The 24621-nt window shown below is 49.5% G+C and overlaps 3 protein-coding genes across 9 annotated transcripts in view; 1 reads left to right on the top strand and 2 right to left on the bottom strand.

The window, feature by feature from the left end:
• The window catches only part of ZDHHC24 (zinc finger DHHC-type containing 24), a 25635-nt gene extending 11561 nt beyond the window's left edge, over positions 1-14074 (top strand). The window contains exons 3-6 of one of the 4 annotated variants that reach the window (XR_008537850.2): positions 5224-6253; positions 7694-7764; positions 10428-10549; positions 13233-14074. The gene's annotated coding sequence lies outside the window, so the exon portion shown is untranslated. Of the gene's footprint in view, positions 1-5223; positions 7765-10427; positions 10550-13232 lie in introns of all 4 variants that reach the window. The other 3 variants (XR_008537851.2, XR_008537848.2, XR_008537849.2) reach the window with 3 other exon arrangements.
• Positions 1111-2456, bottom strand: LOC129136311 (uncharacterized). Its single transcript, XM_054661425.1, has one exon. The coding sequence runs from the start codon at positions 2454-2456 to the stop codon at positions 1794-1796; it is 663 nt and encodes a 220-aa protein (XP_054517400.1). The 3' UTR covers positions 1111-1793.
• Positions 1111-24621, bottom strand: BBS1 (Bardet-Biedl syndrome 1). 4 transcript variants are annotated; one of them, XR_672937.4, is made up of 18 exons: positions 24517-24621; positions 24134-24210; positions 23984-24018; positions 20011-20283; positions 19102-19148; positions 18957-18995; positions 18755-18827; positions 14951-15082; positions 13323-13429; positions 11128-11248; positions 10822-10980; positions 8508-8577; positions 7893-8051; positions 4760-4893; positions 3684-3818; positions 2970-3056; positions 2507-2761; positions 1111-2416 (listed from the first exon to the last, which is right to left on the bottom strand). XR_672937.4 is itself a non-coding variant. In XM_001171950.7 (17 exons), exons 1-17 carry the CDS (start codon positions 24561-24563, stop codon positions 2675-2677), a joined length of 1782 nt encoding a protein of 593 aa, XP_001171950.2. In that variant the 5' UTR covers positions 24564-24621; the 3' UTR covers positions 1111-2674. The 4 variants fall into 4 exon arrangements, 2 of the variants coding, with proteins under 2 accessions (XP_001171950.2, XP_063639191.1); XR_010147263.1 differs by lacking the exon at positions 23984-24018 and having other exon boundaries at positions 24517-24592; XM_001171950.7 differs by having other exon boundaries at positions 1111-2761.

Raw genomic sequence — 24621 nt, 5'->3', positions numbered from 1 at the left:
CAAATAATAAAATAAAATAAAATAAAATAAATGAAAAAAATCTTTAAAAACTCTAATGACTTTATTTTTTTTGGTAGGGACAGGGTCTCACCACGTTGCACAGGCTGGTCTCCAGCTTATAGGTTCAAGCGATCCTCCTGCCTTGGCTTCTCAAAGGGCTGGGATTACAAGTGTGAACCACTATACCCGGCCTCTAGTGACTTTTTTTTTTTCTTTTCTTTTGAGACAGAGTTTCGCTTTTTTTTTTTTTTTTTTTTTTTTTTTTGAGACAGAGTTTCGCTCTTGCCCAGGCTAGAGTGGTGTAGTGGCACGATCTTGGCTCACTACAACCTCCACCTTCCTGTTTCAAGCAATTCTCCTGCCTCAGCCTTCCAAGTAGCTGGGATTACACGCGCCTGCCACCATGCCTGGCTAGTTTTTGTATTTTTAGTAGAGATGGGGTTTCACCATGTTGGCCAGGCTGGTCTCGAACTCCTGGCCTTGTGATCTGCCTGCCTCGGCCTCCCAAAGTGCTGGGATTACACGTGTGAGCTACCACGCCCAGCCAGTTTCGCTCGTTTTGCCCAGGCTGGAGTGCAGTGGCACAATCTCAGCTCACTGCAACCTCCGCCTCCCGGGTTCAAGCGATTCTCCTGCCTCAGCCTCCCAAGTAGCTGGAACTACAGGTGTCTGCCACCACGCCTGGCTAATTTTTGTATTTTTAGTAGAGACAGGGTTTCACCATGTTGGCCGGGCTGGTCTCAAACTCCTGACCTCAGGTGGTCCGCCTGCCCCGGCCTCCCAAAGTGCTGGGATTACAGGCGTGAGCCACAGTGCCCAGCCTTCTGGCCATGACTTTTTAAAGAAGATATTTGAGGATATGTTTCACCAAATGAGGGTGAACTGAGAAATAGGAAGCCATCAGGCCCAGGAATCAGGATCTAGCCCAGGAGAAAGGCAAAGGCAATTTACCTGGAAAACAAACAGTCCTCAGTGAAGCAGGGGATGAAGGGAAGTGTCTAGAAAAAAGAGGAGCTGTCAGATGGTGGGGGAAGAATTAGCAATCAGTCCATCAGAAAACAAAGTAAATGAGAAACTCAGGGCAACTCATTAACTCCATTAAAAAGAAAGTACAAGGAAGGTAATTTAATTATAGTCCAACTCTTGGCTCCGCAGTTAATAACTTTCACATAGTAATAGAAATAGTAATCTGAGTATTTTTTAACCTAATAACTAGGGATGGGGGAGGGTTGTTGACAAAAGAGAGCTAAAGCCTCATGTATGACAACAGGGAGTCAACAGGTAATGTCTAAGATTGATATATCAAGCAAGAGTCATATAAGCACATTTTAAAAATAGCTGAATGAACTGGAAATGACTGCTGGGTAGGGGAGCAGTACTAGAGAATGGGAGAGACTGTTTTCTTGTTACAAACTGTGTAATTCCACATTAGTAAGTGGGTATGTGTTTTTAAATAAGTATGTTTTAGAAAGACACCAATTCTCCTTGTCCTTAATGTTCACAATTTCTCTCTAGTGTGTGCACTGGGCACCCTGCACTGTTTCTTGCTTCATGTTGCTTTATGAACACTTACTGTCCTCATGGCACGGTTCATGTATTTCTTAGTGGTAGGTACATAATATTACATTATATAAACTTACATCAGGTGCTGGGCATATGTCTCCCATTTCATCCTCAGAAATAGCTATGACGAGAAAGGCCCTGCCTTTCCTGCTAATTCTCACGATGTGGCCACTGCCCTGGGAACTTCCCACCCACATGACTGATTTGGGCTCCAGGACGTAGAAGGGCATCTATATGGGCAGTTCTGGACTTCTGCCTCCCGTGGCACTTCCCTGGAGCCCCAGAAACGCCTCTCCTGGTGCGCCTGGCCCTGGCTCTGCTCTGTCGCACTCTGCCTTCCTCTCCTGGGCTTGCTTTCTGGGCATGAGCATCCCTGTCAGGAGCAGCTGCTGTGTGATCTTTAGGAGCTCTAGTAGGGCTGGAGCCACCAGCTCCCTGCGGGGCACCCTCTGCCTCCTGCACCCCCTTCTCCCTGAACAACCTTTGTGTGGCATCGTAGGCCTAAGACTGGCTAAGTCTAAGATTTCAGAGAAGTTTCCTGGGGAGAGGAGGGCTATTCCCTGGGTTTGCTCAGCTGACAAGGAGAGAGGAGAGCACGTATTTTGCCCGCAAGCTGAGTGGGCTGCAGCCCAGCCTCCGGAACTCCAGGGAGCAACAGGAGGCTCAATCTCACCCAAGAAGAGCTTCTGATTTCCCTGGCCAGGACTAGCCCAATTTTGGCCTTGGCCTGCAGCAGGAGATGAGTGATGTGCATGAGGGACGTGGCAGTGGAGAAAGGCTGGGCCTGTCCTGCTCAGCTCACTTTGACCGCTTCGGAGCTCTGATCTGAGCCCAGTATGGTTTCTGGAAAAGGCTGGGGAGGGGAGGGCGTAGTAGGACTTCAGTGGGACCATGCTGGGTTGGTGCTGTGGGAGGAGTTGAGCCACCCTAGGTACTCACTAACCTGCTACTATAGGCCCAACAGTGGGGGTGGTGAGGAAGCGGGTGCTTAAGAGAGGGGAGATGAGCTGTCGCCCCAGCACACTGCTGCATGAGGAGTGGGCCTGGGGCCACTGAACCCGCCCAGTTCTCCCCGGCTGATTGCGCAGGGGCTTTCACAGCAGCCCAGGGCTCAGGCGGCCGCCAGCCCCTCGCTCCCAGGCATGTTGACGTGGGCACTCAGCAGGGGTGCACTTTGGCCTTCTCGAAGCACCAGCACCTATGGAGGAGTGGCCATGGCAGCAGGGGGCATACACCCCTGACCCCTTGCCTGGTCTGCGCTGGCCCTAATGACAGGCCACAGGGCTCCACTGTGCAGATACCCCCACCCCCACCCAGGAGCCCCCCAAGGTCTTTGTTGGCACTCACCCTTACTGTCCTCCCCAGGGTCCTGCTCACCTTCCACGTGGTACAAGTGCGGGGCCTACCTTGATGATGTCTGAGATGCCCTTGTTACTGAGACTCTCCACAAAGGTCTCCAGGGGGTAGTTGAGCCCTGGCACCAGCAAGGGTACCTAAGTTTGGGGACAAAGAAGTAAGGAAACCAGCCCTCGTGCCAGTGTTTGGCATATTCCGGTGCATTCAGGCCCGCAGTCTCCACTGAGCCTCAGCACCCCTGCAGGGTGGGCAGGACAACTGCTGGGTGGAGGAGGATGCAGGTGTGGTGGGGAAGTGAATGGCCCAGGGCCACATGGTGAGTGATGAAACCTAGACCTCTGGACTCCCACCAAGTCTGGGGCTGTTGATTGCATATTCCAGCCTTTTGCAGTTTCTGGTCCTCCCAACTTGGGGTCAGACCTGGGCCCTGGGGGAAAACCAGGCCCTTCACACTCTGGGGTCCCCCAGACCCTTCTGGGAGGTGTAGGTGGGGTTCAGGCTCTAGCAGTTTTCCCAGCACCTTCTGTATGGCTCGTGGAGACCCCTCACAGGCTGCAAGAAAAGCAGCAGAGGCAGGGCTTGGGGCTCCCTCCAGAGGCCCCTACTGGGGCCTTGGCCTGGTCTGTGGTGGGAGAGTAGGTCTGCTGGCCACCTGGCAGCCACCCGCACGCTCTGACCCTGACCTGGCGGGGCTCTGTGGGCATCTCATCAGGCCCCTGCCCTGGCCTTTCCCACTCCATATCTAAGTGAGGAGCATCCAGTACCTTGAAGAAGGGCCGGGGCAGGGAATAGAGCGCCTCGTTGTACAGGAAGCAGACCAGCAGCCCCAGGACAGGACGGGTTGTTGAGGTGTTCTGCAGGTGAAGTGTGAGCTTAAAGGTGGGGCCAAGGCCCTGAACCTATGGAGAGGGTGGGTGGAGAAAGCCCTTAGGACCTGGCGGCCTTGGGCACGGAGTACAGTGTGCTCTGCCTGCCTTCCACCAATGCCCTCATGTCCCCTCCTCCTAATCAATCTGCCTCCCAGCAGACACAGAAGACCAGAAGGGGCAGAGGGATCAGAAGAGGCCAGAGAGGGCAAGAGCCTGAGGGAGGCCAGGCAGCAAGTCAGAGGCAGAGCTGGCCTGGGACTGCAGGCCCCGACTCTCACCTGAGCCCCTCACCCCCACCCCCTGCCTGTTTCACCTCCCACTCTCATCCTAGGGTAGCTTGATCAGTTCATTTTTCTCCTGCTTCCCCAGAGTTGCCTTGTAGCCTCTTCCTCCTCTGCATCTATCCACTCTTTAGGAAAAGAGAACTCAGAACCTGGTTGGGTCAGATGCCACACCTCAGGGACGCATTTAGGGCTGGTCGGAGCCCTGCTGACCCTAAGCTCATTTGCGTCTGAGCCTTGCAGGGTTCCTCCTTTTGCCTGTGCTGGTCTCGGTGCTTACGGGTGAGGCCGGGATGGCCCCTTCCCTGTACCCAGCAGTCCTAACACGTTGGGCTGCCCACAGTTACCAAAGTGACAGCCTTCTTCCTTGTACCATAGCTGTAAGGATCCCTTCAGGTTCTTGGGAAGAAATGTCCTAATATGACTATTCTGGGGGCCTATCTGAGCTGGAGAGTGTCCCACGGCATGGCCAGCCGAGGGGAGAGGTGGCACAGGAGGGTGGGAAGGTGAGGGCTGCTCTCACAAAGGAGGACATGAGACTCGGTCCCCAGGTCTGCGGGAAGGTGATGGGGAGCACGGGCTGAGTTGGCTTGGAATTGGCTCTGGGGCTTAGCTGTGTGGCAGAGGGGTTCCTGCGCATCCTGGCCTCTGCCCCTCTGGCCCTGACTCTGCCCTCACCCAGATGCTCACCACGGCGTGCAGCTTGAGTGGCTCTCGGGCTGTCGCGGACAGGGGGCTCAGGCTGGACTCGAGGGCCTGCAGGTAGGCGCGGGCAGCACGTAGGCGCAGCAGGTATAGGTCTGTCTGGAAGGCCCGGTGCATGGCTGTGGAGAAGGGTCCCAGAGGCTGACGGTGGAGGTGGGGGGTGGCAGGGAGGAGGCAGCAACGGGGCACTCCTGCTCAGGTTGGTGTGGGGAGGGTGCAAGAGGAGGGTACTGCGGGAGGAGTCTGCAGGAGCTGGGGAGGAGGGAAAGAGCCCAGCCTTCTGGCAAAACTCGACGCCATGGCCTCGCCCTGCCTCTTCTCACTCTCTTACCACCTCCCTGCCTGCACTATCTAGCTCCTTCACTGGCTTCTCTGTCCGGCCCTAGAGGCTGGTGTTCTCCTGAGTCTGGTCCATGGTCCTCTTCTCATCCTCCATCTTCTTCCCCCAGACAATCCATGTCCTGCCACAGCTCTGACCACCACAAAGAGGAGTCCTCAGTGTCCACGCTCAATATTGTGCATGTGTCTCCAGCAGCTTAGTGAACACCCTCGCCTGCCTCCTGCTCATCTCCACAGGGAGGTCCCATCAACACCTCAGGCTCAACGCTGCGGAAACCAGCCTCATGGTCCTGCCTCCGTCACTGCCTCCCTGTCCATCAAGTCACCTAGGTCCACCCCTCACATCTCACCGTTTGCAGGATCACATGACTCTTCCCCAAGCCACCTCCAGGGCCCACCCCGCCCCCACCCCACTGTCCCTCCTCTTCCAGACTGGGCACCTCGGTCCCCCAGGCTGGCTTCGCTCTTCCGTTTATGTGTGAAGTGGCTTCTGCCATTCAGGAGTTTCACATTTTATGTGCTTTTTCTCTAGTACTTTTACAATTTATTTTTAATCTATCCAGAATTAATTTTTGTGGCTGGTATGAAGAAAAGGTCTGATTTTCTTCCTTTTTTTTTTTTTTTTTTTGAGACAGAGTTTCACTCTTGTTACCCAGGCTGGAGTGCAATGGCGCGATCTCAGCTCACTGCAACCTCTGCCTCCCGGGTTCAATCGATTCTCCTGCCTCAGCCTCCCGAGTAGCTGGAATTACAGGCACGCGCCGCCAAGCCTGGCTAATTTTTTGTATTTAGTAGAGACGGGGTTTCACCATGTTGGTCAGGCTGGTCTCGAACTCCTGACCTCAGGTGATCTGCCCACCTCGGCCTCCCAAAGTGCTGGGATTACAGGTGTGAGCCACCGCACCTGGCCGAAAAGGTCTAATTTTCTTTTCTAGAAGCAAGTTGTCCTGATTGTGTGTTTTTGGACAGTCTCACATTTCCCTGCCAATTCAAAATGACACCTTTCACACACTCTGACTTTCCACATGTTCAGGGTCAGTTTCTGGACTTCCTAATCCTGCCCCGATCTCCATTCTATTTCTGCATCCACACCACAGCTTCTGATTCCCACAGCTTGAGTTCATTTTGCTACCTGATAGGGTAAGTCCCCTCATTCTTATTTTCCCCAATCTTCTTAGGTTTACTCTTTGAATCAACTGGCCAGGTCCTTAAAACAAACCCCACTGGGATTTTAACTGCAACTTCAAGCTTTACAGCATTAGGTCTTCCCATCCTGCAACTTGGTAACTCTCTCCACTTAAGCATTCTTGAAGGTGGTCTTTTCTGTTCTTGAAGATAGTTTTACAACTTTATTAGACTTTGTACATTTTCTTTTTCTTTGAGACGGAGTCTGGCTCTTGTCACCCAGGCTGGAGTGCAGTGGCGTGATCTTGGTTCACTGCAACCTTTGCCTCCTAGGTTCAAGTGATTCTCCTGCCTAAGGAGATTACAGGCGTGTGACACCATGCCCAGCTAATTTTGTATTTTTAGTAGCAAGGGGGTTTCACCATGTTGGCCAGGCTGGTCACGAACTCCTGACCTCAGGTGATCTGCCTGCCTCGGCCTCCCAAAGAGCTGGGATTATAGGCATGAGCCACCGAACCGGGCCTGCTTTCTTGAATCCAGGTCAACACCCTGTGCCTCTGCCTATATTACCCTGCCCTGCCCTGTCTGGGGGTCTGGCTATCATCTTTTAGGGTGAAGCCCAAAGTCACCTCGCTCTGAAGCCTTTCCCAAGCTTCCCAGGCAGAAGTCCTTACTCCCTCTGTGTGCTCCAAAAGCTCTTTGCAGAAACCCCTTCTACACATGATCATGAAGTTGGCCCCAGGTAGACTGAGTTCCTAAGGTAGGGACTATTATTTATTCTTTTTTTTTTTTTTTTTTTTTTTGAGACGGAGTCTCGCTCTGTCACCCAGGCTGGAGTGCAGTGGCATGATCTTGGCTCACTGCAACCTCCGCCTCCTGGGTTTAAGCGATTCTTCTGCCTCAGCCTCCCAAGTAGCTGGGACTACAGGTGCATGCCAACACGCCTGGCTGTTTGTATTTTTAGTAGAGACAGGGTTTCACCATATTGGCCAGGCTGGTCTTGAACTCCTGACCTCATGATCTGCCCATCTCCGCCTCCCAAAGTGGTGGGATTACAGGCGTGAGCCACTGCACCTGGCCCAAGGTAGGGACTATTCTAATTAAAGGCACCTGGCACAAGGCCTGGTGTAATCATAGGTACTGAATGAATGAATGAACGAACGATGAATGAATGAACAAATAAATGGGCAGGAAAAACTGGACAAGATGACACTGGTCAAATTCTACTTTTCTCTTTCTCTTTTTTTTTTTTTTGAGAAAGAAGTATCATTATGTTACCCAGGTAGGTCTTGAACTCCTGGGCTCATGCTGTCCTCCCACCTCTGCCAAAGTGTTGGGATTACAGGCGTGAGCCACCATGCCCAGTCAAAATTCTACTTTCCTCATGAGAATTCCTGCGTTTGGAAGTGACTGCTCCCTTCCCTGAATTCTAAGGGCTCTTGCTGTCACCCACAGCACCTTCCAGCCTGAGGAACAGTGATTTGCAGGCAACGTGTACCTCCTAGGCTGTCCCTGGATTTGCAGAGGTGAGTGACCTACCTAGTTGGCCGAGATCTCCTCCCAGTGCACAGGGAGGCTGGGCAGCATTCCCCTAGCTTTGCTGTGTAGGAGCAATGGAGGAGGAAGAAGGGAAAGGACCCAGTCTGAGGCTCACCGGTGCCAGCCTCCCGCTCTCGCAGTGTCTGATCCACGTAAAGCCGGGTCTTTCGGGGCACATTGAGTTTCATGGCCTGGGCTGGTGGGGGACCCACCTCACTTCCTCCCTCTACAAACACTGCTGTACGCTTCAGGATCTTGATGATCAGGCCACCACCTAGGGAAGTGGACAGTGGAAATGGATTTGTCCTCCCCAGTTCTACCCACATTCCCATTCTTTCTTCCCCAAACAATCTGCCTCCTATAGAGTTGCTTCTGTACACATCCGTCTTCCAGACGAGACTGTTTCTGGAAGTAACAAAGTGCATCTTAATAGTCTCTCATCATTAATTCATTAATCCACTTAGCAGTTATTTGTGGAGTACTGTGATGTTCCTGGCATCGTGGCAGGCACTGGGGATGCTGGGTGAACTAGAAAGATCGAATCCAGCCCAGGACCCAGCCCTTGGGCTGTCCCAGTGGAGGCCTAGCTCCAGAAGGACACTTCTGTAGGCCTTGCTTTCCACACCCAGGTCCACCCATGCTTCATTCCCACCTCCCCCTCTTTCCCCAGAAGCAGGCCTGTCCCTTCACTCCCGACTTCAAAGCCCTTGCCAGGTCTGACTCCACTCACCTCGAGTGGTCATGATGAGGGTGTTGTCCTCCCGCCCGTACCGGCCAAAGCAAAGGCTGGTCACTGCATCCTATGTGGAGACGTCAGAGTTTAGTTGGGGAAATATCTTGGAGAGGAAAGCAAGACAGGGGATGGGTAGGGGAGGCCCCAGATATAATAGGTGAGAAGTGATAGAGACAGGCCTGGGGAATCGCTGCCTCTGAAATATTTCCTATATTTCTCATCTCCCCTCCAATCTCACTACCTCAGTTCCAGACCAAATATCACTGGCCCTCACTTTTGGGGTCAACCTCCTAATAGATCTCCCAGACTCGTCTTTCGGGTCTTTCTCCCCAGTCTGTCCTTCACAATGCTGCCTTTGCTACCTTTCAAAAACACAAATATGTCTGGTCTCTGATAGAAAACCTCCAATGGCTTTTGTTCTCTTTCTTAGGACACTGAAGGCCTTCCACATTTGACTCCAACCCGCCTTTTCTGTCAGTTCTCTCCTCTTTACCCTTCTTTCAACGAGCATACCACCGGCCCTCCAAGCACCTATGGCCCAAGCCAGTTGTTTGCAAATTTTATACTGTGACACAGGACAATTTACACGCACACACGCACATACACAGTTTCACTTGTGACATACTTTTTTTTTGAGATGGAGTTTCACTTCATTGCCCAGGCTGGAGTGCAGTGGCGTGATCTCCAGCTCACTGCAACCTCTGCCTCCTGGGTTCAAGTGATTCTGCCTCGGCCTTCCCAGTAGATGCGATTATAGGCATGCACCACCATGCTTGGCTAATTTTTCTATTTGTATTTGTAATTATTTATTTATTTTTGTTGTTTTGTTTTTTTGTTTTGAGATAGAGTCTTGCTCTGTGGCCCAGGTTGGAGTGCAGTGGCGTGATCTCAGTTCACTGCAACCTTTGCCTCCTAGGTTCAAGTGATTCTTCTGCCTCAGCCTCCCAAGTAGCTGGGATTACAGGTGTGCCATCACACCCGGCTTTTTTTTTTTTTTTTGAGATGGAGTCTCGCTCTGTCACCCAGGCTGGAGTGCAGTGGTGCGATCTTGGCTCACTGCAAGCTCCGCCTCCCAGGTTCACGCCATTCTCCTGCCTCAGCCTCCTGAGTAGCTGGGACTACAGGCACCTGCCACCATGCCCAGCTAATTTTTTGTATTTTTAGTAGAGACGGGGTTTCACCGTGTTAGCCAGGATGGTCTCCATCTCCTGACCTTGTGATCTGCCTGCCTCGGCCTCCCAAAGTGCTGGGATTACAGACGTGAGCCACCGTGCCCGGCCCATACCCGGCTAATTTGTTTATTTTTAGTAGAGATGGGGTTTCACCATGTTGGCCAGGCTGTTCCAGAACTGTGATCAGCCTTCCAAAGTGCTGGGATTACAGGTGTGAGCCAATGTGCCTGGCCCTCACTTGTGACATACTTTGAATTTACTATTCTATTTTTTTAAATGTTGCTGGTTGTGATCTACTAAACTGATTTAATGATTCATAACTTAGAGTCTGAAAACCTCTGGTCCAAACTCATCAAATGACCTGGATTCCTTAATCAAGAGCCTTCATACTTCTCAGGCTTTGTGCATGCTATTCTCTGTGCAGAATGTTCTTCCTCCATTTGTCCACCTGACAAACTGTTCTGAGGCCCAGTTGAACTGTCACTTGTTCTGTGAAGTGTCCCATGGAGTCCATCCCCATTTATCTCACCCCCCACCCTTGTCACTCAGCACCCTCTGCGCTTTTTAGCACTTTGCTCTGCTTCAGTCGGCCCTGCTTTTAAATTTGCTATGTCTCTGGCTGGCTGTTACCTTAGACTGTAAGCCTCCTGAAAACAAGGACTTAGTCATCATTTTACCCCCCACCCCTACCAATATGGTGACTGGTACATATGAGGTGCTCAACACATTTTTTTTTTTTTTTAAGATGGAGTCTCGCTCTGTTGTCCAGGCTGGAGTGCCGTGGTTTGATCTTGACTCACTGCAACCTCCGCCTCCCAGGCTCAAGCGATTCTCCTACCTCAACCTCCTGAGTAGCTGGGATTACAGGTACGCGCCACCATGCCCGGCTAATTTTTGTATTTTTAGTAGCAAGGGGGTTATGCCATGTTGGCCAGGCTGGTTTTGAACTCCTTACCTCAGGTGATCTGCCCACCTTGGCCTCCCAAAGTGCTGGGATTACAGGCATGAGCCACTGTGCCTGGCCTCAACAAATGTTTTTGAAATGCATCAATGTGTGGTCGGAAGAGGCAGCTAAGAAGCCCCAGAGGTGAGACGAGGGCAAGGAGGAGTGAGTGGCAGATGCCGGAGATGGGGCTCACCGGGGTGTGGATGACGTTGAGCAGGGCCTTGTCACGATAAATGCGGACCTCTCCATTGGCCAGCCCAGCCATGACGGCCTGCAGGCCCCGGGAATGCTGCTCCAGGAGGTTCATGGTCAGGATGGCTGCGGGCATCTGCACTGTCCACAGCTTCTTCCCCTGGCAGGGAACAGCCAGTGTCTGTGGAGGGCTCAGGGCTTACAGTGGAAAGAACGGTTTCTGGGGTGGGGAAGCCAGAGGACTCTCTTGCCAAGTGGGGGCTAGGGGCATAGGCGTGGAGGGGCTGCTGCTTGCTGGGGGCTGCACCTTGTGGGTGAAGCCATGCAGGCTGTCTTGGGTGCTGCCCACCACTAGGACCTTGTGTACCCGGATAAGTCCCACAGGCTGGGCGCTCAGCTCGATGCAGTACTTGGGGTGCTTGGAGTCTCTGTGGAATAAACAACACACTGTCTGGCCCCAGAGAAATCCTCTCCACTTCTATGGCTGACCCTCCTCTGTCTAAACCCCATGGACTCACCTGGGAGGAACACTGGCCCCAAAGCAGATGACCCTGGGATTATTTCCACTTCTGCCACCTTAGTAAATGTGTGGCCTTGGAAAACATCAAGTGTGTCTTCCTCCCACCTTCACTATGGTGTCTTGTCTTCCTCCCACCTTCACTATGGTGTCTTGTCTTCCGCCCACCTTCACTATGGTGGCTTGTATGATCATCTGGCATTTAACAGAGTTTTCAGTGAGTTTACCTTTGGCTGGACTAGCCAGGACAAGTGGACTTAGGCACTTTATTATGAGAAAAGGATGAAGAGCTTTGCCCTGTGTCAATGCAGTTTTTAGTTTACTGGCCTCTCAATTTTAGTTTCCCTTTCCAGAAAGTACAGTTAGTTCCTCTCTATTCGAGGAGCACACGCCAATGTCTTTCCCACTTTGAGTTGGCCTACAACACTCTTCCCGACTTTCTCACCAACTGGTTCCTTTTTAACTTTCAAGCCATCTCCACAGAGAGGTGTTCCTGATCACCCTTACCTGTTATTTTTCCCCATTGAGCTTGTATTTTTTCTCCATAGCACTCATCCAATTTGTAGTAACATCTTGGTTTCTTCACTTTAATACATCTGTCTTCGCCATAAGGACAGGGACCATATTTATCTTGTTCATCAATATATCCCTAATACCACATACTGCATAATGCATAGTAGGTGCTCAATAAATATTTATTGAATTAAAAATGCATGTTAGGCCGGGTGTGGTGGCTTATGACTGTAATCCCGGCACTTTGGGAGGCCGAGGCGGGTGGATCACAAGGTCAGGTGTTCGAGACCAGCCTGGCCAATATGGTGAAACCCCGTCTCTACTAAAAATACAAAAATTAGCTGGGTGTGGTGGCACGCACCTGTAGTCCCAGCTACTTGGGAGGCTGAGGCAGGAGAATCGCTTGAACCCAGGAGGCAGAGGTTGCAGTAAGCCGAGATCGTGCCACTGCACTCCAGCCTGGGTGACAGAGTGAGACTCTGTGACTCTGTCTCACAAAATAAAAAAAAAAAAGCATTTTATATGGAATATTAAACTAATGCATAAACAAGTGTCATGTCATGTACCCTAGAAAGTAACAAATATGGGAAATTATTTTTTTATTTCTTCCCATCTGTTTTCTTTTCTTTTTTTTTGAGACAGAGTCTCGCTCTGTGCCCAGGCTGGAGGGCAGTGGCGTGATCTCGGCTCACTGCAAGCTCCACCTCCCAGGTTCACGCCATTCTCCTGCCTCAGCCTCCCGAGTAGCTGGGAGTACAGGCGCCTGCCACCATGCCCAGCTATTTTTTGTATTTTTAGTAGAGATGGGGTTTCACTGTGTTAGCCAGGATGGTCTCGATCTCCTGACCTCATGATCCACCCACGCTGGCCTCCAAAGTGCTGGGATTACAGGCGTGAGGCAATGCACCCGGCACCCCCTTGCTTTTTTTTTTTTTTTTTTTTTTTGAGATGGAGTCTCACTCCGTTACCCAGGCTGGAGTGCAGTGGTGTGATCTTGGCTCACTGCAACCTCCGCCTCCTGGGTTCAAGCGATTCTCCTACCTTAGCCTCCCGAGTAGCTGGGGCTAGAGGCATGCGCCACCATGCCCAGCTAATTTTGTATTTTTAGTAGAGACGGGGTTTCACCATGTTGGCCAGGCTGGTCTTGAACTCCTGACCTCAGGTGATCCGCTTGCCTCGGCCTCCCAAAGTGCTGGGATTACAGGCGTGAGCCACAGCGCCCAGCCTGTCCTCTCATTTCTGATCACTCCTGTACTATAGCCACCCAGCCTAGTCTCTCACTGTGCCAGCCCCATCTCACAAGCCTCCAGGTATCCTCTTCTGTGTTTGTGGGCTCAGCCTCCTTTATGAAGTTCTCAGCTCTTTGCATTTCCAAATTCCAGCCTTAAAGCCCACTCTCATCTTGCAAGCCTCTGAAGCCACCAGTTTTCTGAGATGTTCCTCCCGGCCCCGGAGACCACGGATGTGGCTACCTTCTCAGAATATAGATGTTTCCATTGCGGCAGGCCGCGGCAAGCCGGAACTCAACATCAAACTGGCCGGAAACCTCTAGGAAGACGGGGACGCTGGGAAGGCTCATCTGCAAAGAAGAAGCGCAAACACTCCAATTTCTCTGGAGCCCCCGTCCCTCCCTGCCCTGTCAGTAACTCCTCTGAGTGAGTGCCTGGTCTAAAGTCCCAATCTCCTCACTTACACCCAGTTTAAATTCATACAGTTTTTCAGGAGGGAAACTTGGGGCAACATTTAGCAAAAGCCTTTTAGTCTGTGCCTTTTGACTAAACGATGCCACTTCTAGGACTGCATCCTAAGGATGTACTTAAACAACCGTGCAGCTGGGTGTGGTGGCCCACACCTATAATCCCAATACTTTGAGAGGCTGAGGCGGGTGGATCGCTTGAGCTCAGGAGTTCGAGACCAGCCTGTCCAACATGGCAAAACTTTGTCTCTACCAAAAGTACAAAACTTAGCTGGGCGTGGTGGTCCCACAGATGAGAAGATGAGGTGAGAGGACTGTTTGAGCCCAGGTGGCATAGGTTGCAGTAAGCTGAGATTGTACTACTGCACTTCAGCCTGGGCAAGAGAGCAAGACTGTCTCAAAAACAAACAAACAAGCATGCAAGGATATTTGGGTAAAAAGGTCTATAGCATTGGTATTAATAGCAAAAAATGAAAAACAGTTTAAATGTACAATAGGTGGCAGGGTAAATAAATTATGGTACCTCAATATGATGGATATTGCGTGGTCTTTAAAAAGGCTGATGTGGGGTCAGGTGTGATGGCTCACGCCTGTAATCCCAGCACTTTGGGAGGCTGAGATGCAGAGATCACTTGAGGTAAGGAATTTGAGACCAGCCTGGCCAACAGGGTGATACCCCATCTCTACTAAAAATACAAAAATTAGCTGGGTGTGGTGGTACATGCCTGCAGTCCCAGCTACTCAGGTGGCTGAGGCATCAGAACTGCTTGAACCCGGGAGGTAGAAGCTGCAGTGAGCTGAGATAGAGCCACTGTACTCCAGCCTGGGTGACACAGCAAGATTCTGCCTCAAAAACAAAAAACAAAACAAAAGAAAATAAAAGGCTGATGTGGTTTTATAGATATAGAAAGACACTGATGATATACTGCTACATGAAAAGAACATGTTACATGATCCTCCTGCTTTTATTTATTTATTTACTTATTGTTTTTAGAGACAGGGTCTCACTCTGTCGCCCAGGCTGGAGTGCAGTGCCACAATCATAGCTCACTGCAGCCTGAAACTCTTGGGCTCAAGCCATCCTCCTGCCTCAGCCTCCCAAAGCACTAGGGTTAGAGGCATGGGCCACCACACCCAGCTAATCCTGTTTTTATAAAGAGAAATATTTACATAAAGTTATATATCTATGTCTAAATATGAAAATGTCTAGAGAGACCTATGCCTCAACTTTAACAGTATATATCCATAGGCGGTAGGATTTTTGGATATATATCTTTTTTTATGCTTATCTAGTTTCTAATTTTTCTACAAGGAACATATATATTACCCAGAACTAACTGTGGAGCATGGGGAGAGAATGCAGCCTGGGCCTCCAGTGGGCCCAGGGCCAGACCTGACGCTGACCTTGGCTAAAATGGTGAAGGCCTCGGGGTCAAGCACCAGGAGCTCCTTGTTCTCGGTGCCCAGCACCAGGCAAGACACAGCATCCTCGTCAGCCAGGTTCTTCTTCAAGGTGGTCATGGTGGTGATGACTGTCTACAGAAGGACTCCAGGGGTCACCCAGGGAACCTCCACACACCACCCCCAAGATACTCCCAGAATGCCACATGAGGGAAGAAAGAGGGCAAAGGAGGATGAAGAGGAAATATCAGAGATGTGACAGAAGATTTAAGTACAAAGGTGTTTATTGCAACAAATCTAACTTTCTAACAAAAGAGGATTGTCTAAGTCAATTATGAGCCATCCATATCATCAAAAACTATGCAGTCTTTTTTTTTTCTTGAGACAGGTTCTCGCTCTGTCGCCCAGGCAGGAGTGCAGTGGTACAATCTCGGCTCACTGCAACCTCTGCCTCGCAGGTTCAAGCAATTCTCCTGCCTCAGCCTCCCAACTAGCTGGGATTACAGGCGCACGCCACCGTGCCCAGCTACTTTTTGTATTTTTAGTTTCACCATGTTGCCCAGGTTGGTCTTGAACTCCTGACCTGTGATCCACCTGCCTCAGCCCCCTAAAGTGCTGGGATTACATGCATGAGCCACCATGCCCGGCTGCAGTCATTTCTTAAAAGTCATATTTTAAAAGAATATTTGGGCCAGGCTCAGCAGATCATGCCTGTAATCCCAGCACTTTTGGGGACCAAGGCAGGTGGACTGCATGAGCCCAGGAGTCCAACACCAGCTTGGGCAGCAAAGTGAGACCCCAACTCTACAAAAAATAAAAATAAAAAATCAGCCAGGTGCGATGGCGTGCACCTGTAGTCCCAGGTACTCAGGAGGCTGAGGCAGGAGGATCCCTTGATCCCAGGAGTTCAATGCTCCAGTGAGCTATGATCCTGCCACTGCATTCCAGCCTGACTGACAGAGTAAGACCCTGTCTTAAAAAAAAAGAAAAGAAAAGAAAAGGGCTGGGCGTGGTGGCTCACACCTGTAAGCCCAGCACTCTGGGAGGCTGAAGTGGTCAGAAGTTCAAGAGCAGCCTGGCCAAAATGGTGAAACCCCGTCTCTACCAAAAAATATGAAAATTAGCCAGGCATGGTGGCATGCACCTGTAATCCCAGCTACCCAGGAGGCTGAGGCAGGAGAATCGCTGGAACCCGGGAAGCAGAGGCTGCAGTGAGCCAAGATTGCACCACTGCACTCCAGCCTGGGTGACAGAGCAAGACTCCATCTCAAAGAAAGAAAAGAAAAAAAAAAAAAAAGAAACCTCATCTGTACAGAAATACAACCATTAGCCAGGCATGATGGCGGGTGCCTGTAATCCCAGCTACTTGTGAGGCTGAGGCAGGATAATTGCTTGGACCTGGGAAATGGAGGTTGCAGTGAGCTGAGATCGTGCCATTGCACTCCAGCCTGGGTGACAGAGCGAGACTCCGTTTCAAAAATAAATAAAAGAAAAGGCCGGGTGCGGTGGTTCATGCCTGTAATCCCAGCACTTTGGGAGGCCGAGGTGGGCGGATCACGTGAGGTTGGGAGTTCGAGACCAGCCTGACCAACAGGGAGAAACCCTGTCCCTACTAAAAATACAAAATTAGCCGGGCGTGGTGGCGCATCCCTGTAATCCCATCTACTCGGGAGGCTGCGGCAGGAGAATCGCTTGAACCCAAGAGGCGGAGGTTGCGATGAGCTGAGATTGTGCCATTGCACTCCAGCCTGGGCAACAAGAGCAAAACTCCATCTCAAAAAAAAAAAAAGAAAAGAAAAAAAAAGTGACGTTAGTATAATCCTAGTTTTAAAAATATGTGAATATAGGCCAAATAAAGTGGCTCATGCCTGTAATCCCAGCACTTTGGGAGGCCCAGGTGGGAGGATCACTTTAGATCAGGAGTTTGAGACCAGTCTGGGCAACATGGTGAGATCCCATCTCTTAAAAAAATAAATAAATAAATAAGATGGGCGTGGTGGCTCACACCTGTAATCCCAGCATTTTGGGAGGCTGAGGCAGGCAGATCACGAGGTCAAGAGATCGAGACCATCCTGGCCAGCATGGTGAAACACCGTCTCTACTAAAAATACAAAAATTACCTGGGCGTGGTGGCGTGCGCCTGTAGTCTCAGCTACTTGGGAGGCTGAGGCAGGAGAATAGCTTGAACCCAGGAGGTGGAGGTTGCAGTGAGCTGAGATCACAGCACTGCACTCCAGCCTGGCGACAGAGCCAGACTCTGTCTCCAAAAAAAAAAAAAAAGGACAAAAATTTCAAAATAAAAAATACATGAATGCAAAAACATGTGGAAGGCTAAACCCTTAAACAAACACTAGTTATTGTTAGACAATGATATCACAAGTGATGTTTAATTTCCTCATGATGCCTATCGTTTCTACAGTGGGCACATGTTTCTTTTGTAATTATAATTGGAGGGAAAACAAAAAAGATCCCCTTGTAAGGAATTTCTCCTACAGAAATTAGCAGAAGCAAAATGTTTTTCTTTTTTTTTTTTGTTTTTTGGTTTTTTTTTTTGAGATAGAGTCTTGCTCTGTCGCCAAGGCTGGAGTGCAGTGGCGCGATCTCGGCTCACTGCAAGCTCCGCCTCCCGGGTTAACACCATTCTCCTGCCTCAGCCTCCTGAGTAGCTGGGACTACAGGCGCCCGCTACCATGCCCGGCTAATTTTTTGTATTTTTAGTAGAGACAGGGTTTCACCATGTTAGCCAGGATGGTCTCGATCTCCTGACCTCGTGATCTGCCTGTCTCAGCCTCCCAAAATGCTGGGATTACAGGCGTGAGCCACCGTGCCCGGCCAAGATGTTTTTCTTTAGATAAAGGTGCTCATTGTGTGATTATCATCAAGATTGAAAAAGACAGCTGGGCACAGCAGCTCATTCCTGTAATAGCACCACTTTGGGAGGCTGAGGTGGGAGGACTGCTTGAGCTCAGGAGTTCAAGACTAGCCTGGGCAACATAGTGAGACTCCATCTCTACAAAAAATAAAAATAAAAAAATTAGCTGGGCATGGTGGCATGCACTTGTAGTCCCAACTACTCAGGAGGTTGAAGGAGGAGGATCACTTGAACCCAGTAGTTTGAGGCTGTAGTGAGCCACAATCACACCACTGCACTCCAGCCTGGGTGACGGAGGAAGACCCAGCTCCCTACCCTTCCCCAAAAGAGATTAAAAAAGAGGAATGATTTTCAGTGCCTAATGGAAGGAGAAAGCTTACAAAAATGTGGACAAATATTAGTGGTAACTATTCCCATACCAAATGTTAATGATAACTCAAAAATGTAAGTGGTTGGCATGGCACGATGGCTCACACCTGTAATCTGAGCACTTTGGGAGGTCAAGGTGGGCGGATCACCTGAGGTCAGGAGTTCGAGACCAGCCTGGACAACATGGTGAAACCCCGTCTCTACTAAAAATACAAAAATTAGCTGGGCGTGTTGGTGCATGCCTGTAATCCCAGCTACTTGGGAGGCTGAGGCATGAGAATCGCTTGAACCCGGGAAACAGAGGTTGTAGTGAGCTGAGATTGTGCCACTGTACTCCAGCCTGGGTGACAGAGCAAGACTGTCTCAAAAAAAAAAAAGCTGTCACTACTAACTGGAATGTGGAAGGCACTGCAGCTTTATGACTACACACACATGGCATGGCTGGAAGGGATATAGCAAAGAGATACTGGTTGGGTTTGCTTATAGAATTTACCACTGATGTTAAGTGGTCTTTTAAAAAAATGTAAATTTTTTTACAGGGAAATAAAAAGAGAAGGGGGTATTACCTGCCGCTTGATGGAGTTGGACTTGTGTTGGTTTACAAATGCCTCCATTTCACTTAGCTCCAGCTGCAGAAACCTAGACACACAGAGAACTGGCATCTGCAGGCCCCGGCCTCGCTGCCCTCCTCCATCATTCTGGCACGTTCTGGCGGCTGCTTCCTCTCCCTGGAGCCTCCCAAACCCTGGCCCTCCACAGGGTCCTTACCTGAGTGACTGGATGGACAAAGGCTCCTCTGCCGTCTCCCTGCAAGGAAAGGGGCCAGCATGGCAGCCGAGTGGAAGAATGGGGCCCTGGGGCTCAGATGGGATGAAGGAGTGAGGGGGGTATGAAGGGGAAGGCAGCCTCTCACCGGATGCTCTCCAGCATCTCCTTCAGGGTTAAGGGGTCGATTCGGTCCTGTGACAATGTGGGAAGAGAGCCTGTGAGCTCAAGCCAGGCAGGAAACCCAATGTCTACACCCCCAGACAGCTCCACACTTCTAGGGGTACCTCTTGGTCTCTGCCTCCCTGCCAGCCTACCTCTGCACTGAGCACCAAACTCACGCCCTTTATCTGAATCCAGTCTCATGGCCATGTACATCATCCCTCCCCAAATCCATGCCTCCCCAAATTCCCCTCCTCTCTTGGTGTTTCCAGTCCTCCTCCTTCTCTGATAGGCCCCTACCTTCTTTGGTTTCATCTTCCTCAAATTTGGGCAGGGATGTGGCTAGTGCAGAGAAATTTTCTGGGTTCCACTCTCCAAGAGAATTGGCTCAGTGCCTCTCTGGGAGCCATGCTGAGTAGCCAAGCACAACACCTTGTCCAGAAGTGCCATCACTAGGCTGGGCATGGTGGTTCATGCCTGTAATCCCAACACTTTGGGAGGCCGAGGTGGGTAGATCATATGAGGCCAGGAGTTCAAGACCAGCCTGGCCAACATAGTAAAACCTTGTCTCTACTAACACATACAAAAAATTAGCCAGGCGTGGTTGCTGGTGCCTGCAATCCCAGCTACTCAGGAGGATGAGACAGAAGAATTGCTTTAACCCGGGAGCCAGAGGCTGCAGTGAACCAAGATCACGTCATTGCACTCCAGTCTGGGCAACAAGAGTGAAACTCCGTCTCAAAAAAAAAAAAAAGTGCCATCACTGCTGCTGTCAGAGATGGACTATAGCTGACCTCCTGCCACCAGCCCACCTTCTTCCCAGGAGCCCAGCCCTCCTCACCCAGTGGCTGCCATCTTTGCCTTCTGGTTCCCAACTCCCATGTTATTTATTTACCTCTTTGGCCTGGTTCCAAAGGTCTTGTTCCAGAGGATTTGGAGGCAATTGGGGCAGGCTGAACTTGAAGTAGGGTCTGAGATTCTTATACACATAGACACAAGGGCCTGAAGCAAGTGCCAGAGCTGGGGTCCGGGGCTCATGTTGCTCCATGAGGAAGGTGGCAGCAGCAGCTGGCAGAGCAGGTAGCGGGCTTTCGTTCATCACCAGTGGTCCTTTGAGCACCTTCAGGCAGGGCTGCTGCCCACCAGGGCCAAGGTCCCCTACCACCAGCTGCAGGGAGAGGATGGCTCATTCTAGGCTCAGGGTCTGAAGACCTCTCCACTGACCCTCTTCTTGCCTTATTGCTGGTGCACATTCATTCATTCCTGCACCAATAAAGGCTTTGCCCTCAGGCTTTCAAGCTGCCTGACCTTGGGAAAGTTGACTAACCTTTCTGAATCTCAGGTTTCCCGCTTGCAGAATGGTGATACTTTCACGGTATGTGGTGAAAATCAAGTGAGATAATGAGTTACAGAACCTGGTAAGTGCTACTGAGGAATAAGTGGCAGTTGATGTTTTTATTATTCATTCAGCAAACATTTCTTCCACACCAGGCACTTCTAGAGAGACACTGGGACAGTGGTAGAGGTCAGTGTGGGAGGGGACGGGGACACCCATATCTGGGCTGCTGAAGCCTGGTTTCCAAATGCAGGGCAGGATGTGCTCTGTGGACACACAGAGGGGAAACAAGCTCCTTGATCTCTCAGCTTTCCACCCTCTAATCCATCTTCCAAGCTGCTGGAGCTGCCACACAAGCCCATTTCCCTGAATGAGGCCTGGAAGACCTCTCTGATCTAGTTCCCAACTTGTTTCCTATCACCCTTCCCATTGCTGTGCTCCGGCCAGAAAGGGGGTACCCAAGAACGCCTGGATACTGAGCATGCAGTATATGCCAGGGACCACATCAGAAACTGCATGCATCGTTTCATTTAACCCTCTCAACAGTCTTATTATTTTTAAGCGACTGGGTCTTGCTCTGTCACCTAGGCTGGAGTGCAGTGGTGCGATCATGGCTCGCTGCAGCCTCAAACTCCTGGGCTTAAGCAGTCTTCCCACCTTAGCCTCCCAAGCAGCTAGGACTACAGGTGTGTGCCACTACACCTGGCTTTCAACAACCTTATGAAGTAGGCACCATTATTAGCCTCATTTCTCAAATGAGGAAGCTGTGTCTTAGAGAAGTTAAGTAAAAGTCATACAGCTATTAAGTGGTAGAGCTAGTTCTGTCTGAATCCAAAGCCATAGTCTTAACTACTATTTTATGTGGTAGTTATTTTATATGGGTCTCAACTTCCTAACTTCACAGTTATTCTTTCCAAATATGCTATGAACTTCTAAGTCTCTGTCCTTCTGCTTGTGCTGTTTCTTCTACCTGAAATGCCTTCCCCATCCTCTCATCCTTGACTTCTTGATAGACTTCATTCATCCTTCAATGCCCAGTTCACACATTACTACCTCCTGGTGCCTCCAGACAGAATCCATTGTTCTCGTTGGCGCTCCCGTAATACTTTCTACATGTTCAATTTTAGCATCTACTCACTTCCCCACAAATATTTATCAAGTACCTACTTTATGTCAGGTACTGGACTAGATGCTGGGACTCAATGGTGAATAAACTAGCCATTAAACATTCTATTATGTGAAGATATTCAACATTTCTTTTTTTTTTTGAGATGGAGTCTCGCTCTGTCACCCAGGCTGAAGTGCAATGGCGTGATTTCGGCTCACTGCAACCTCCGCCTTCCGGTTTCAAGCCATTCTCCTGCCTCAGCCTCCCAAGTAGCTGGGATTACAGGCGCCTGCCACCACGCCCGGCTGATTTTTGTATTTTTAGTACAGACAGGGTTTCACCATGTTGTCCAGGCTGGTCTCAAACTCCTGACCTTGTGATCCACCCGCCTTGGCCTCCTCCTAAAGTGCTGGGATTACAGGCATGAGCCACTGTGCCTGGCTAACATTTCTTATTAGCTACTGTGTCTGTGGTTTCTCTTCCCTCACTATTGTAAGCCCAGAGCCAAATACAAACTAGGTATTCAATCAATATCATGGAATAATTGTCGACAGTGTATCTCCTCCTGACCACATGCTGATGCATTTCTGAGTGTAGCGTCCCCACGATGCCTGACACACAGTAGGGACTCACTATACACTTGCTGAATTACTGAATACATTATGGGTAGGAATTTGGGGGCAAAAACCACTGAGTCCTATTGCACTCTCTGTGTGGGGTGGGATTCCAGGACTATCTTCTAGCCACCCACATGATATATCCATTGTGGTGTTGTTGCCCATGGTGAGGGCTGAGCTTTGGTAGAAAAAGCACAAAACTTGGAATCAAACAGACCCAGTTACAAATTCAGTAAACTTCACCTCTTTGAAACTATTTTCCCATTCACAAAATGGGAATAAATAAAATCCATGTTTATGTGCCTCCATGGAAGGTCTAGTCCAGAAATGGATACTGAATCCATGCTAACTTCCTTTCTTTTATCTCAATATATTTCTCTACCTTTAAAAAATTTGTATCTTTTTAAATTTACATTTTTATTTAAAATTAAATATATGTATATACATATATACACATATATACACATATATAAGCGTATATATACACATATATACATATATACACATATATATACACATATATACATATATATGTGTATATATACACATATATACACATATATACGCATATATACATATGCGTATATATACACATATACACATGTGCGTATATATACGCATATATACATGTGCGTATATATACGCATATATACATGTGCGTATATATACGCATATATACATGTGCGTATATATACGCATATATACATGTGCGTATATATACGCATATATACATGTGCGTATATATACGCATATATACATGTGCGTATATATACGCATATATACATGTGCGTATATATACACACGTACACACATGTACACACATGTACACATGCACACATGTACACACATGCACACATATGTACACATGTACACACATGCACACATACGTACACATACACACATGCACACATACGTACACATACACACATATGTACACATACGTACACATACACACATATGCACACATACGTACACATACACACATATGCACACATACGTACACATACACACATACACACATATGTGTGTATGTACACACATATATATTTTTGAAACGGTCTTACTCTGTCATCGAGGCTGGAGTGTAGTGGCATGGTCTCAGCTCACTCAACCTCCACCTCCTGGGTTTGACCAATTCTCCTGCCTCAGCCTCCCAAGTAGCTGGGATTACAGGTGCCCATCACCATGCCCGGCTAATTTTTGTATTTTTAGTAGAGATGGTGTTTCACCATGTTGGACAGGCTGGTCTCGAATGCCTAAGCTCAAGTGATCCACCCACCTCAGCCTCCCAAAGTGCTGGGATTGCTGGCCTTAAAATTAAATTTAAAATGTAACATTTTTACTATGGAAAATTTTCATTCACATACAAAAGTAGAGAGACTCATATAATGAGTCCCCATATATCCCATTATCCAGCTTCAAAAATTGACAGCTCATGGCCAATCTTAAAATCTTTTGATAAACATCAAACGTTCACTTCCCTCCTTTTTACTTTCCCTCCAGATTCTAGTGCCCACCCCCAACCAAGGGATTTGCCCTTCCAACAAAGAAATCAGGTTAACTAAGAGGCTTTGTCTTAGTAGAATCCCCAGAAATATTTGATCTGCTTTACTTTCTGCAGTCTGTATTATGAAATCAATAAGTTCTCTTCACTTTCCATATAAAAACAAAATTTAACGCTAAATGTGCTTTTTCACAGTATATGTGAATTCCAGAGTATGCTGGGCCTATTTTCAGCCGTCAGGAAATCTCATTTCTGGGTACACCCCCCTACCCTCAACTCTCCTGGCTAGGGTGATATGCTTACCTTGTATTCCCCATCCCCATGTAAATCTGCCAGCGCTGGAAAACAAAAGGGCCAAAACCAGAGTCTCAGAATCCCAGAGGCTTCACTACAGGACCATTGTCTGACTCCCCATCCCACTAGAACCCAGGGTTCCTGGTTCCAGAGACTCACCTAGGCAGGCAGAAAAGGTGTGGATATTGGCCATTGGGTCGTAGTGCGCATCCAACCACTTCGAATTGGCCTCATTGCTGGAAGTGGGGGAAAGACAGTTGGGGAGTGAGTCCCATGGGAGGGGAAAAAAAAACTTTGAGGAAGCTGGTACAGGTCACTCTGAACATAAGGTACAGAACGTCTGGGTACAAGTCCAGGCTCCGCCACTGGCTCACCGAGCGACCTCCAGACACACATATGCACATCTTAGGCCTCGGTTTCCCTATCTGACCTCTTAAGAGTCCTTCCAGACTGTCCGAGAACAGCAGGAGCCCAGAGCCCGGGGACCAAGGGACCCTCTTTACACGGGTGGGAAAAGAGGCCTTGAGGAGCCCTGCCTTCACCTCTCAGCTCCGCAGGCGTCGGAATCCGATGAGGACGCAGCGGCCATCTTCGCAGGCGTCGTCCTGGCAACCGGCCCCGCCCCCGCGTAACGCCCAATAGTGCCC

This window comes from Pan troglodytes, chromosome 9 (genome assembly GCF_028858775.2).
Source record: "Pan troglodytes isolate AG18354 chromosome 9, NHGRI_mPanTro3-v2.0_pri, whole genome shotgun sequence".
Taxonomy (NCBI): Eukaryota; Metazoa; Chordata; class Mammalia; order Primates; family Hominidae; genus Pan; species Pan troglodytes.
Note: the sequence above shows the minus strand (reverse complement) of the source record. Positions and strands in the feature narration are given on the sequence as shown.

Coding starts and splice junctions, on each gene's coding strand:
- LOC129136311 (XM_054661425.1), bottom strand. CDS start 2,456: ATGGTCCCACTGAAGTCCTACTACGCCCTCCCCTCCCCAGCCTTTTCC.
- BBS1 (XM_001171950.7), bottom strand. CDS start 24,563: ATGGCCGCTGCGTCCTCATCGGATTCCGACGCCTGCGGAGCTGAGAG. Junction 3,819..4,759: donor CACTCAAGCTGCACGCCGTG/GTGAGCATCTGG, acceptor CCCTCTCCATAG/GTTCAGGGCCTTGGCCCCAC. Junction 3,057..3,683: donor TGCCCCGGCCCTTCTTCAAG/GTACTGGATGCT, acceptor CCCCAAACTTAG/GTACCCTTGCTGGTGCCAGG.